This window comes from Phodopus roborovskii, unplaced genomic scaffold, assembly GCF_943737965.1.
Source record: "Phodopus roborovskii unplaced genomic scaffold, PHOROB, whole genome shotgun sequence".
Classification (NCBI taxonomy): domain Eukaryota; kingdom Metazoa; phylum Chordata; class Mammalia; order Rodentia; family Cricetidae; genus Phodopus; species Phodopus roborovskii.
In genome coordinates, this window is record NW_026126744.1 from 1,255,733 (window position 1) to 1,269,831 (window position 14,099).

General features: G+C 38.7%; 1 protein-coding gene across 7 annotated transcripts in view; it reads left to right on the forward strand.

The window, feature by feature from the left end:
* Positions 1-451: 451 nt before the first annotated feature.
* The window catches only part of Cacna2d1 (calcium voltage-gated channel auxiliary subunit alpha2delta 1), a 413,204-nt gene continuing 399,556 nt past the window's right edge, over positions 452-14,099 (forward strand). For 5 of the 7 annotated variants that reach the window (XM_051174922.1, XM_051174925.1, XM_051174928.1 and 2 more), the window contains exon 1: positions 453-614. In XM_051174922.1, coding sequence (XP_051030879.1) covers positions 520-614 — 95 coding nt within the window. In that variant the 5' untranslated portion in view covers positions 453-519. Of the gene's footprint in view, positions 615-14,099 lie in introns of all 7 variants that reach the window. The other 2 variants (XM_051174924.1, XM_051174923.1) reach the window with 1 other exon arrangement.

Consider the following 14,099-nt stretch of genomic DNA (forward strand, 5'->3'; position numbering starts at 1 on the left):
TTTGGGAGTTCCTCTCTGCCTTGTATGGAGGGCTGCGCCTGGTCCGTCCCCGCCCGGCTCTGACGCCCGGCCCTCCCGCTGCCCACCCACAACCGCCGCTTCCCCGAGACCCGCCCGGGGAAGGCAGCCCCAGCCCGGCTCCGGCCACCCCCATCCCCGCAGCAGCCGCGTCCCCGCGCCGCCCCCTCCGCCCCCGCCCCGTCCCCGCCCTCGCTCGCCTCGGCGACCGTGGATAAATCAGGGAGGCGAGCGAGGGGAGGCAGAACGCGCGGGCGCCGGCAGCAGGCTGGCCGAGCTCCGTTTGCACAGTCGCCCTTGATGGCGGCGCAAGCGAGGCAGCCGAGGCACGGAGCTGCCACCACGCGCTAGAGAGTCCGCCCGGCCCCGCCCGTGCCCTGCCCGCCTCTCCCCGCGCGCCCTCCCTTAGGCGTCGGCGCCCGGCCTCGGTCCCCCGGCCCCCCGCGTGCAACCCTGCCGCCTCTGGGCCGCTAAGGAGGGCACTGATCTTCGATCGCGAAGATGGCTGCTGGCTGCCTGCTGGCCTTGGCTCTAACACTTTTCCAATCTTGGCTGATCGGCCCCTCGTGCGAGGAGCCCTTCCCTTCGGCCGTCACGTAAGTCGGCGGCGGGCCCGGGCAGGGACTGGAGGCGGGGGTCCCGGTTCGGCGCCGGGCTGCCCGTAGGGGGGGACGGGGAGCGCGGATGGGAGCCACGGAGGCCCGGAGGGCGAGCGGGCGAGCCGTGAGCTTGCTGGCCGCTGGAATGAGCTCGGCACCGGCGTGCGAGCCTCGGCTGGCCGCCCTGTCCCGGGGACTGTCCGCCAGCCGTCGGCGGCGTCTCAGGCGGGTCTCCGAGGATGCTCCTCGCTGAAGCCTGTAGCTGGACTTGGGGAAAAACTTTGCAGGCATACCCAGCTCCCACCGAAGCTGGGCAGACGAAAAGTTATGTTTCCGTTATGTATTTCACAGAGTTAATTTCAGACTGGCCGGGTAACGTGCGCTTCTCCTGTACTTGGTCTCTAGGATGCTAATTGCTGTGCTGCCCAAACACATTTATATCCGAAATTACTAGGAGCGCCAGACCTGACAGATTCCCTGGTTTCTAGCCAGCTCATTCCCAGTAGCTGAGCGTGCTGTCCACCCCAAAGCTCACAGGTACCAGGGCCACCAAAGACAACCTACTCAACCCTTTATTTGAAGCATCTAAATGCCCACAGACACTCGGTTCCTGTTCTTAGAATGAATAGAACCTCTATTCTTTGAGGGAGGAACTGTTTCCACAGTCTCCTGCAATTTTCTCTTATTTTTAACCTTTCTAAAATAACTTAAAAAAAAAAAACGTTACTATTCTGGAAATAGAGTGTTGAAAGGTAGCTATAGTCACAGGGCGAAAGGGAACGCAATGCAACCATTCTCCGCTCTCTCAGGCTGCAAGAAGGAATCAGAGTCAGTGGCACATATAAATATACACATTAAAAAAAAAAAAAACCGCTGAACAGCTTATCTGGCATTCTGGGAAAGCATTTATTTTGGTTCTTGAAGGTACTTTAGAGCTTCTCAGAGTAGGTAGTCTTAAGTGGGTGAGTCACTTTAATGCATTTTACATAACAAAAACAAAGCCCAAGGTAGTCTTCCTGGCTTTTATGCTGCAGGGATCACTTGCTGTCCTTTGTTGGCAGAGAGCACAATCCTAGAGTTTTAGGGTTACACTACAAGTGCATCCATACTGGCTGGAACCCGACAGCTATTATTTAAGATTTGGCCTAGAACATTTATTACCTTAGATGTCAGTACAAGCATCTAGAGATGCATATTCCAGCCCGGAGAAATGGGTGTCCAATATTTTTGTCATTGATTTACAGTAATGTTCTCTTTAGGTAATCTTCCATAAAAATTATAGCAGATCTTTTTTGTTATGAAGCAAAAGGGTAAATGCCATCTGTAGAGCTTCGTTTAGTTGGCAGGATGTTCCAACTGTTTAATTTTAAGCATGAAAAAATCTAAGAATTCCCAAGATGCTACAAAATGATTTATTTAGTCTTATTAAGAAATCGTACTTTTGCTTGCTGATATTTTTAATATCTTTGAATCTTGGCCTGTTACATAAGAACTCGGGTGACACTCAGGTGTTTTGTGTCAAACAAGTTGTGGCTTTGAAGAATTCACATTCTTTAGTGTTGTTTTAAGCTGATTTGCCAATATTTCTATCATTTGGGGATGTTGCTTTCTCACATTAAGGAAAACAAAATGCAAAAATAAATAAATGAAATAAAATAAAACCCCATTCAGTCTTGAGCATGTCATAGTAAAATATTAATATAAAAATCCTTGTTAGAAGAACATATACAATAAATGCTTTTCAAAAATTAACTCCATTTTCCTAACCAGATTGTGCTAAAGATGTGGACAAGATCATATGTGATTTTAAGATGGGAATTAGGGAACCATGATTTTTTTCCTTTGAAAGGATTTAAATTGTTTTCAAACAATGGGAGTCTAAGAATATTTCCATATTATGTGAAACATTATTATGGACTCAGAACAGGCTTTGTGGCTCAAAGTCAGTAGATTGAGGGTAGTAAAACAATGCAGCTATTTCTCTCTGAATTAGTAATTCTAGCTTCTGAGGAAGGATAGGTGACATTTGTACTTCATGTTAGATTTCAGAATAAAGTCTGTGAGAAAATATGTGGCATCAATCTCATCAAGAAACAGTGTCATTTGCTTTGCTTGCTTGACACAAAAATTAAAGGCAGTGTTTATCAAGATAAAGCTCAGATCCTCTGGGAAAGAAATCAAGTTCATAAGAAGGTAATCCAAAGATTGTAAAGGCAAATAATGATGCTTCTACTTATAAATTTCTTATGTTTGCAGTTTTATTTTTCAGCAAAAATATAAAATGAGAATTTTTCAGAAGAGGAAGACAATACCATTAACACACTGTAACATTAATTAGGCACTAATTGGAGTTGGGGCTGAATTGTAATTAAAAGGTTTTTTTTTTTTTTTAGTAATGTTAATTGGAAAAGCTTTAGTTTTGTTATAATAAATAAACATGGTACTCTAAATGCTGAATTTTATGCTCTCTGTTTCAACATTCTAACAAATTATGGTCTTCTGCAGTAAAATACTAAACTTATTTCAACAATTAGCATTCAAACAATGAGTTTATTTTCAGGCCAAGGGATTTTGATAGAGTTTTTATTTTTTTATGGGCTACTTGTTTCTTTTGGATATACTTTTCAAACTAAGATGTGAAACAAAATACATGGTGTGCTAGCAGGCATCCCTTGCTTAAGGCTTATGTTTCACATTACCCTCATGATCCAGCATTCATATGTTTTATAGGTATTTCAAGATATAATTCTCAAAAAGACCAGCTTCTTTCTGGAAGTAATCTCTTGGCACTTATGTTACAACAGATCTACTTTAAAATTCAGGAGCACATGTACATTGATCAGTACAGTAGTGTTAACTTAAAATATGTCCTTAATTTTAGAACCTGTTTATAAACCCAGTTTTTAAGCATCATAGCTAAATTAAACTTTTATCTCATTCATATCAAAGGGCTACACAGAGAAGAATGGGATAAAAGCCAATTGCTATGTTGAATTTGATTATTAATTCATACTGATCTAAATATGTAACTAGGGGTTTAGTTATTTTTAAGGAATAAACATAAAATGTCAAAAATTAGTAGTTTTGAGTTCTCAATACTTATGATAGAAATTTTTCTGTTATGTATGTAGACATATTGCTGGATGTCATGATGTTGTAATGAATATTAGCTATTTCTCCATTCGGAGTGAGTGATATAGGTATGCTCACATGACCTTTCTATTTGTATTCTATGTGGCATGAGGAAATGCATCTTATTAAATAATATAAGGTAAAATAGCATAAATAGAATCTAAAATGAATGAGTTATAAAGACCCTTTTCTCAACTTGCAATTGGTTTTCATAAGGCTAACTACATAAGAGAATTGATTACCTCACAGGTGTATTTTTCTGTATAAATAGTAGCATAATATTTAATTTGTTATTGTAATATGTGGGTATTCAAGTAGATATTCACAATGGCATTTCAGTGAGCATTAAGCCAACTGAAATAAAACCTATAAATCATTTTAGAAAAACATATACAGGAATATAAGCTTTATGGTTATAAAAAGGATGTAAGACTGTATCTTCCTTTTTTCCCCAATAGATTTTATTAATTATAATTTAATACACACAATGAACACTAGGATATAAAGCAGGTAGTTTAGTTTCAACACAGTTAAAAAATATTATCACTGCTTTTCTTCAAAGAAACCTACACATCTGTATATCTTTCTGTTTTTTCTCTGATGTAGAAAATAACAATACAGTGTGCTTTTGTGCTTTTCCATTAAGATGCATACAATTGATGTATGTCTTTAAATTTGTCATTTACTTTTAGAGTATACAATTTTTAACAAGGAGTGTAGAATTTTGAAAATGGTTAACCATTTGTGCTCACACCTGTTAATCTTATGTTTTCTATAACAGAATTATATAAAATACCATGCATTGTTCTTTTTTTGTATTTTCAATACAGATATGATTTCCCGACAGTTTTTTTTTCTTAATCTTGATTCCCACTATTTATCTTCAATGAAGTTTTAACTTTAACATAGAGATTTAAGTGGATGAGATGAAATATTGTTGTGCAACTATGCAGTTTTAGATTACCTTTAGTATCTTATAGGTATAGATCCAGAAATTTCTGCAAATGTCGAATGCTTTTAAAGAAACCCGAATTTGTTTTAATGTTTCTATAATATAATATCTTATTGTTAAAAAGTAACAGCTCTCTATCAAATATGTTAAAAGAGCTGTCTGAGATGGAATGTGGAGGGGTTTGTAAGCTGCTTAATGTGGGGAAAAAACTGTTCCATTTTTTCCACTTTGTATTTCCTTGGAGCCTACAGAGTATATATGTGTCCTGTCTGTGAGTGTGGCAGTCCTTGCTTTTTTCATAGAATTGCCTACAAGTAGTACTATAATTTTTTCAGCCTTGCATGCAGTTGCTTTACTGTCCACTTGACCTGAGCAGGGACAGCCAACCATGTAGCCATATATGGTTTACCTTGCTTTTCTGTGCAATAACACAGAAAAAATGGGAGCTTCATATTTTTTTTTAAATAGAGTTGACAGAAAATGTTAGTTGAATACAGGGTAACAACTTGTACTGGAAAGGTAGGAGCCCTGACACATTTGCCTCCTGTTACAAAGATCTAAAGAATTAGGGCAGAATTAGATAATCTTGTTAAGTGTGTGCAGCTGTAGTATTCCTTAATTCTTAGATAGTATTTTGTACATTAAAATATGTATGCATAAATATAGATCCGTACACACACACATATATATATATATATACTGTATGGTTTGCTAAATTGAAAATAAAAACAGACTTTGCAATGTAAGCTCATTCATTGGGTCAATGCTCTAAGATTTCTGTTAATCATTTACTGTCTTTAGGGTTTAAATCTCATTCCAGGTATTAGAATAGCTTGTTAAAAAAGAGTAAATGTGACATTATATACAAGAGTAACTTGAAAATGAAACTATTACATTTAAAATTCTTTCCACCCATGAAACGGTCCAAGTATAATGGGCAATTTCACTTTTACATTTATGTAGAGTATACATCTATGTTTGCAAGAGTTAAATATATTTGGTGGAATGATATTTTAGAAATGAAGGCATCATGTGAAGGTTTAAAATATTACATAAAATGTGAACTTTACTTGCTTAAAAGGCTTTCGTTTTAAGTGATTTAGCACATAGGACCAATACTACAAGCAATTAAAACAATGACTCAAGTCAGTGGCCATTTCCTTCCAAACTTTTGGAATTTATTTGTCTAGATCCTAATAATGTTATTAACAAGGAAACCATTGGCCTGTGGCCCAAACAAATGGCTACATTTCTTGATTATGAATTATTGAAATTAATACATATGATATATGAAATATAATATATAAATTATATCAGTATTTGAAGTTCCCTGTGAATATGAATGTGGAATATTTCAGGCTAAATGTTATTTTAACATATGCTTCTGCTGATTTTTTTTAAAGCCATATGCTCAGTGAATTAAAAAAAAAATTAGGATACATTTAAAATTCAGTATCAGGAATCCAAGAACAATTTAAACTAGAAATGATGGCACAGAAAATGATGGTATTGTCCATTTTTAAACATGTCAGTTTGAGGCTAATCTCACTGTCCAAGTTCTTTTTCCTTGGCAATTAAAATTTTACTATGGTTCTCTCCTAGTGCATGATGAAAAATAATCCTTGCAATTTTGTTTTCAATACTGTGTACCATTTTTTTTCTTTCTGAACATGAGCATACACTGAATACTATGCATAATTTGTTGTGTGAATCCAATCAAATGGAGACATTTTGTCTCCCCTTACCAGGGTGTTCATAGCTAGCTCTTAAGTTCAGGTCTTTCTTGCTTGAAACTCTGCTCAGTGTGTGTGGGTATTCCTCCTAGCCTCCAAGAGAAATTTGTGAGGGATTGTGACACACAGATAAATATGTAGCACATACCTGACACAAGTATCAGACAGTCTAGACAATTGTTTCTTTTGATATTTGCCCACATACTGTGGGGATAATTAGAGGAACAAATGGAAAAGAGCTGATAAAATTGTCCTTTTCTTAGGTGCACACAGGCTGGCCATATAAAGGGATGGCTAGACAATCATGCCTTATCCGCAGAGTTAAACGAGGAATGGCTCAATAAAATAAATGAGGTCAGACACACTGGGAAAATGGCTTGTTTTTAAACGGTGATCAACAGGCCTTGTGATAAAAGTACCGTCAGGAGTGATGCCAAAATGTGGCACAGAAAAAGGAGCTCTCAGATTTACGAGTTACAGAAGTGCAGATGCTAGAGGAAGCAGGTAGTTACTTTCACTGTATTTGTCAACCCTGGCTCATTTCTAATATGTAGTTATTTTCACTGTATTGCCATCCCGGGCTCGTTTCTAGTGTGATCTTTCTTGCACTTGAAATACTGCTTACTAAATGTGATATTAATTTTAGAGACCTAAATATTCAGATATGGAAATTCAGTTTAAGGACTATAGACACTAGAGTTATCTAGATCTGAATAATATAAAAGTACTTTCAAATTCATGTTTTTATGAACCTCTAGGAAAAATGGTTCCTTGGCTAGGAAATATTAACATAATATTTTATTAAAAGCTTTAAGTGTTAATTATCAAGCATGAAGCTCTGTAACAAAATTTCTTCCATGAGATTATAAGAAACAAAATAACCCATAGATGAGCAGACTTTTTGGAGTGTACTCAAAACAATTTGGACCAATAAGTATATCGTCTATTTTATTGTTAGAAATTGCTTTATACTTTTCCTTTTAATGTTTTCTGCTCCAATATTTCAATCTGAAATATAATTTAACCTAACAATGCAATTATTATTCAGTGCAAATCATGTACTTCACTGAGGTACATCCTAGGAATACAAATTGAGGAAGGGCATCCCAATGAATGACAATCACAGTTCCAATTTAAGTATGAAATAATGGGGTGCATGGCCAAGCAAAAGGCAGAATGCATATTGGAAAAGCATAATCTAATGAAAAATGATCTATTGGGTATTAGGCATGTCTAGGTGAAAAGATGCCAGGGAGCTGATTGCCCTTGGTCTGGCTTATTACATCATAATCGGACAGAGGATCACAGGGTACACATCCCAGGAACAATTACAGTAACTCAGTATGTCTTCATCCTCTGTTGTTGGGAATTTTAAATAGAAGAAAAAGTGGTGGTAGACATTATGTGCTAAATGATCAAAGAGACCATGTTTGTGCCAGAGTCAGTGAGAGAAGGTAGTAGACTAATCAATCCAGCATCATTTGACAGGTGGTACTGGGGAGCTATAAAACAGAGGATATGACGGTGAAGCTGATGGAGATGTAGAGGTGAGATTTCAGGCCTTGGAGGTGATAGGATTTGGGAAATCAGAAAGAGGGAGAAAATGGAAGTGAAGAAAGTCCTCTAGCAGGTATATTGTGTTTCGTTAACTACATTGCCCTGAGGAGGAATACTAGGCATGTGTTGAAGGTGACGTGATGGGTACACTGACTGTATGTTGCTGAGTTGGTACTGTTTTGCAGGTATGCTTTGATCCTTAGAACTGTATCTGTGTGGTGTTTGAGGGTCATTTCAGAGTAGTCATTGCATAAAGCCAGAAGAAGCATTCATTTATTTGGCTAAGAATATTTGATGTCCATAACGGAGATTTTCAAAGGAGGTTTGGGGCACTTTTCATTTGCAGAGAGGTTGGATGGAATGGTCACATTAAGGGTGGCAGCACGCTGCTGATGCCGGTGACACAAAAGAGCAGTTTCAGTGGTGGTGGTGACAGAAGCATGGTTCCTGCACTCAGAGCACATAAACGGAATTGGGAATGTGGAGACAGCAAGTGCAGATTGCTCTTTCTAGGAAATTGGCAATGTGAGGGAACTGAGAAATCTAGAATAAATTTGTAATAAGAAGGGTGAAAGGATTTGGAGTTCTTTAGTCTCAAGAAGAGGAATTATAATAGGTCATTTGGAATTAAATTTCATAGGAAATCAATAATAGGACTGTCATAAGCCAAAAAAGGGGGAATGTTCTCAGATAGTGATGGAGCTAGATGATTCCATTATGGAAGTTGAAGTCAATTAAGTGGCAACAGATACAGGATAGGGCAGACTGCCACTAACATCACCTGTCAAGGCCGCCTGGCCTTTCTGTTTTCCATCCTCCTTATTCTTCTCTTCAGATTGGCTTCTTCTGCTTCCTCCTATTCCTGGTATTGAATGATTGCGAGGGGTCATGCTTTCTTGATTGACTCACATGGAGTCCAGAATCTTACTCAAATGTATCCCCTGAAAGAAATAGGTTGATACGCAGGGGTGTCTCTTAGCTGTTTATATCTCAGACAGTTGTGAGGAGGAGATGGAGTTTGGTAAAGGGATGCTGATAGACTGAGCTTTGACTTGTTTTCTTGGTCCCTTCTCAATAACAGGTGCTTTGTTGTGGAAGACCAATGGCTATTACCATTGGTGGTAGAAGAGCACTTCTCAGAAAAGGCCATGGGTGATGAGGAAGGATATATAGACAGAAATGTGTTCTGGAGTGGCTGTTTGTGCACAAGAGAGGAAACAGCTCAATGGCAGAGAGATGAAAGCTATTAAAGATGTTGTGGTTGATGATGACTGGTCTGATAGAAGCAGGCAAAGGAGGAATCAAGATGAAAAACAATGTCTTAATAAAGTAACATTTGAAACTTGAATCAGCCGTCACACTTAAAGAAGATACTTGAAATATAGGGTAGATACAAACTTAATTTGTTGAAAAAGTTTTAGGGGAATGTTCCAATTTGTACCTTCTACTCCGAAGAATGACTCACTCCATAATTCTAGTTAGTAATATTCATAGTTTGACATTCATCTACTAGAGCAGTTATTGTTGTTCTTGGTAGTGACAGGGTTCCAGCCCCCCTATTCTATTCCCTTTGTATGTAGTGACATTTAACTTGATTATTTTTCTGTATTTCTTTCTTGGGAGAGATTATCTTCTTGATTGTAGTTTTCAATGATAAAATCTAGTAGGTTTGTGCTTGTGTGGTGGTTTGAGTAAGAATGGTCATCACAGGCCTTATATTTTAATGCTTAGCCACAGGAAGGCTATTATTTAAAAGGATTAGAAGAGTTAGGAGGTTTGGCTTTGTTGGAGGAAGTGTGTCAATGGGGGTGGGCTTTGAGGTTTCAGAAGCCCAAGCCAAGCCCATGCTGTCTTCCTGCTGCCTGTGGACCAGGATGTACCTCTGAGCTACTTAGTGCTCCAGTACCAGGCTGTGTGCTGCCATGCTCTCTACCGTGATGACAATGAACTTAAACCTCTGAATCTAAGCAAACCTCCATTAAATGCTTTCTTTTACAAGAGTGGCTAGGGCCATAGTGTCACTTCACTGCAATAGAACAGTGACTAAGACATATTTGCGAATTAAAGATGTAACATCATTGATCAAATTTCAAAGGTAGTTCTTGGCAAGTCAACATTTTTACTTATTAATTTTCAGTTAAATGTTCTTCTATTGTTTATAACCACCCCCCCATGTTCAAAATTATGTTGTTTGCGTTGAAACAGAATTGATTCAAGAAAACAAGATGATAAATTTGATAAAATGACAAATCACCTACAGATAAAATATTCCAGCCAGGCACGTCCTTGGCCAACCCTCTTGGAGGCATCCCAGGTTTCACGGAGGTCTTGAAATTACTGGCAGCTGCCTCACAGGTTGAATGAATGAATGGTCAGGATTGCAGCTGCCAGCAGTTCCAAGCATTAATCTTGATCACGTTGGTCCCATTACAGTTTGGAAAAACCACCCTTGTGGTTTGTGGCAAAAGAGGAAAAGACTTACAGGCTATTGCTTCCCTTTTGTGACTTTACTATTTTTTTTTTTAAACTCCCTTCCCATGGGTATTCATGGTTTGAGCTATTCGCTTTTCCCATTTTTCATTCTTCCCCTCTCACTTCCCACCCACTCACTCACTCATTTATTTTTATTTACTTATTTATTTGTTTGAGGCAAGTTGTTACCCCATAGCTCATGTTGGTCTTGCACTCATCATTGTCTAGTTTCAGTTCCCAGAATTCTGGGATTAGAACTGTATGCCATCACTCCCAGCCTTATTTGAGCTAGTTTGGATTCTTTATCTATAGTGGGCACTACTGCTGGTTATACTATATTTCTTCACTCCTCATAGCTGTACTATTATTACTTTGGTATCTGAGCCCCTTCTCAGTACTGGGCACTGTGAAGTCATTAACAGTGTCCACAGTTTCAAATCCATCTCACCTTCAAAATAGTCCTTTAAGGTAAGTCTTACTATTACATCTGTTCCAGGAATGAGAAACATCTCTGGATTTTGTTCTGAGACAAAAATGACTACTGAGCAGATGGATTCTAGACTTTCACAGTCACCTGTTCTTTCTTCGGTGGCTTTTCATAAGTACTTTGAGGTGTGAGCATCCATTGTTTGATTGACTCGCAACGAAGAGATTGAGGGATAAACAGTCCCAAGCCTTAGCTCCTGTCTTTAGAACAAATGTAATATTGTCTGCCATCTCAGTGCCATTGTAGGGATCAGTTGAAACTGTTTGGGGACTTCAGAGTACTTCTTGATGGCCAGAGTTTACTGTTCACACTTTGCTTGGTTTTCTTGTCTTTAAAAGACAAGTAAATAAATAATTATGGTTCAATGCGCTAGATTATTTTGCATTTGGATTGAGTGAAAAAGAAATGAATGAGAAACTAAAACAAACAAACAAACAAAACCGATTGCTTCTATGAGCCTTAGAGGTGTCCCTTTGTAAAAACATAAAAAGGAGATGAAGGTAAAGATGCAGTGCAATGTGAGTAGAGAAGAGAGAGGGTGAAATGCTACATCCGTAAGCTAAGGACAGAACTGAGGTTCTAAAAGGGACCAGGAAGAAAGCAGAGGCACAGAGCCTGTGGTGTGTTTCATCTTGACATTGCAGCTAGCACCTGTTCTATGAGCAAAGAGCTCCAGAAGATTGAATCTATTTTTAAAAGTCACAACCTCACCACTGATAACCTCTCTTTGTCAAAGATGAGAATTTTTAGCTACAAAGCAGCATTTTTTGAAATTTAAGCAAGCAGTCCATTCATGATGTTTACAGAATTGATTCTACACAGTCCTACAAGTAGAACGAAACTTCAGTCACCAGCAGGGGAGTCAGTGGAGATTTGCCTAAGAGACACCCAAAGGCCTTCGTTGACTCAGCTCATCAGGCTGATGATTATGTCCACTCAGGAAATTCCACCTCATCACTTTCAAAATACTATCCTGCCTGGAAAAGAAACACTTAGAATTTCTGTTGTCAACTTTGAATTGGTTCAGTAACAAAGAGATGTTTTACATTAAGCCATGCACTAATGTATGACTAATGAGCCAGCTCCACGATAACATGGAAGCAGCATGTTTTCAAGTGCCATGGAACCTGCCTCTTTGTGGCAGTCATTTTGACATTTGCCACAGAAAGTAATGTGTCTAATTCTTAGAACGTTTGTCACTTTAAAAATATCAACCCTTCTTTGTCATGAAATCATATTAGAATTGACTTAAATTTCCATCTGTAAAAATGGTAGGAGACTTGAACAAATGGGCCATGCTTGGCCTCAGGGGGATAGGGCACAAGGAAGGGTGGGCAGACTGCTGTCAATTCCAACATTGTGCATGCTTGGTTCTTTCTTCAAACACCTAATTTCCCGTTAAAATAAATGTAGGGATTGGAATTCATTTTCATGAGGCAAAATTGTATTGTGTGAATGTGTATCTTAGTTCCCAGGAGATTAATACATGGGCATAAAGGTGAGTAATTGTTTAAAATTTGTAGTAATTTTCAATGGTAATAAATAAACATGGGGGAATGGTAACTCATCACAGACTAAACTGTGCATGATAATTAGATGAGATCATTCATTTTTTTTTTTAAATTGTGACACAACCTGCCTGTGTGATATCTCAAAGCCAGCTGAGTCCTTGGTTATAAATGATTGTGCCAGAGGGGTCATTTTAGGGTTGAAAACCTTGGATTATGTTTGATTCTTTCTTTTTTCTTTTTTCTTTTTTCCCCACAAGTGAAGTAGATTGTTTTCTGGACTCTAAGTTTACATTGCGCAGAGGGATTTGAAACCTGGTTTAAACAGGCAGTTTAGGAACAATTTTATGTTCTCCTAGTGTTTGCTTTGTATCCCTAACTGAAGCTACAGATATGTTTGTTAACATATATGTATGTGTTGCCTATATAAACATCACATGCACACTTTATATAAATGAAATTTATAGCAAAATATGAATGTGGATTCTGATCTTGCATACACATTTAGAAGATAATGTGAAACCTAAAAGTGTTTTCTACCAGCCAGATTAAGGATCAGAAATTTCATTAGAAGTATACAAAGTATCAAAGTGTGTATGTGGGTCAAGTGTAGTTGCTGGTTGTAGTTTTGTTACCTGCTCTTTGCCCTGTGTGAATGAGCCTTCCCTTTGACATCATTCAAACAACATAGTAATTCCATACTGAAACACTTACTGGATTGATAGGTGAGCTACTGGTAGCCATCTAAGTAATCACTGAGCCATGCCAATTTATCTTCGTGCTGAAGTCTCAGGTAGACAGTCTGAGCTTAGAAGAATTTAGGGTTTCAGATAGTTTAAGTGCTTCCCTTAATCCAGGGTCTGTAATTTAGGGCATTTAATTTTCTTGAATTTCATCCTTACATTTTGAAGGTCTTTTCCCATGCTTTTTATGGGAAAGTGCAATGCTTAAATGAGATGTCATTGAGCAATTGTATATGCATATTTTTATGGATTGTTGAGCAAAGAATCAATGCTTAGATAGTCTTCATTCTACTATGGAGCCATGTTACCTATAAACTTTTCTTGTACTCTTTTTCCATTGCTGGAGGTTCTTTGGCGATATCTAAGGATTGTTTTTCCTAAATAATGTCCTACACTCTTCCATGAATCACACTGGATTGCACCTAATGTTCCCTAGAATGGATATAAGAACAGGATCGAGTCATAAAACACAGCATACTAGATAGCACCTCCTTATGCTTACAGTCTCTGTCTCCACTTTGAGACACGGTTTCACCGTATAACAGCCTTGGCTATCCTGGGACTAATTCTGTAGATGAGGCTGGTTTGAGTTCACAGAGATCCCTCTGCATCCACCTCCCCAGTCCTGGGATATACGGTGTGCACGAACATGGCCTACCTTGCTTACAGTTTCTGATCTTCCTCTCTTGGCTTTGTGTGAAGCTGGATGAATTGCATTGTTAGCCAGTTGCAATAGCTATCCTATCACCACAGTGTCTCTTCCCATTCATCAAGACAGAAAAGATGCCTGTATAGGCTTGCAGATCTCCCAGGCTATGGGACCCTTGCTGGGTAACTGCAGATGCTCCTTAACCACACTTATAGTTCTGAAAAGTGAGCACAGGAAATGTGGGGCTGT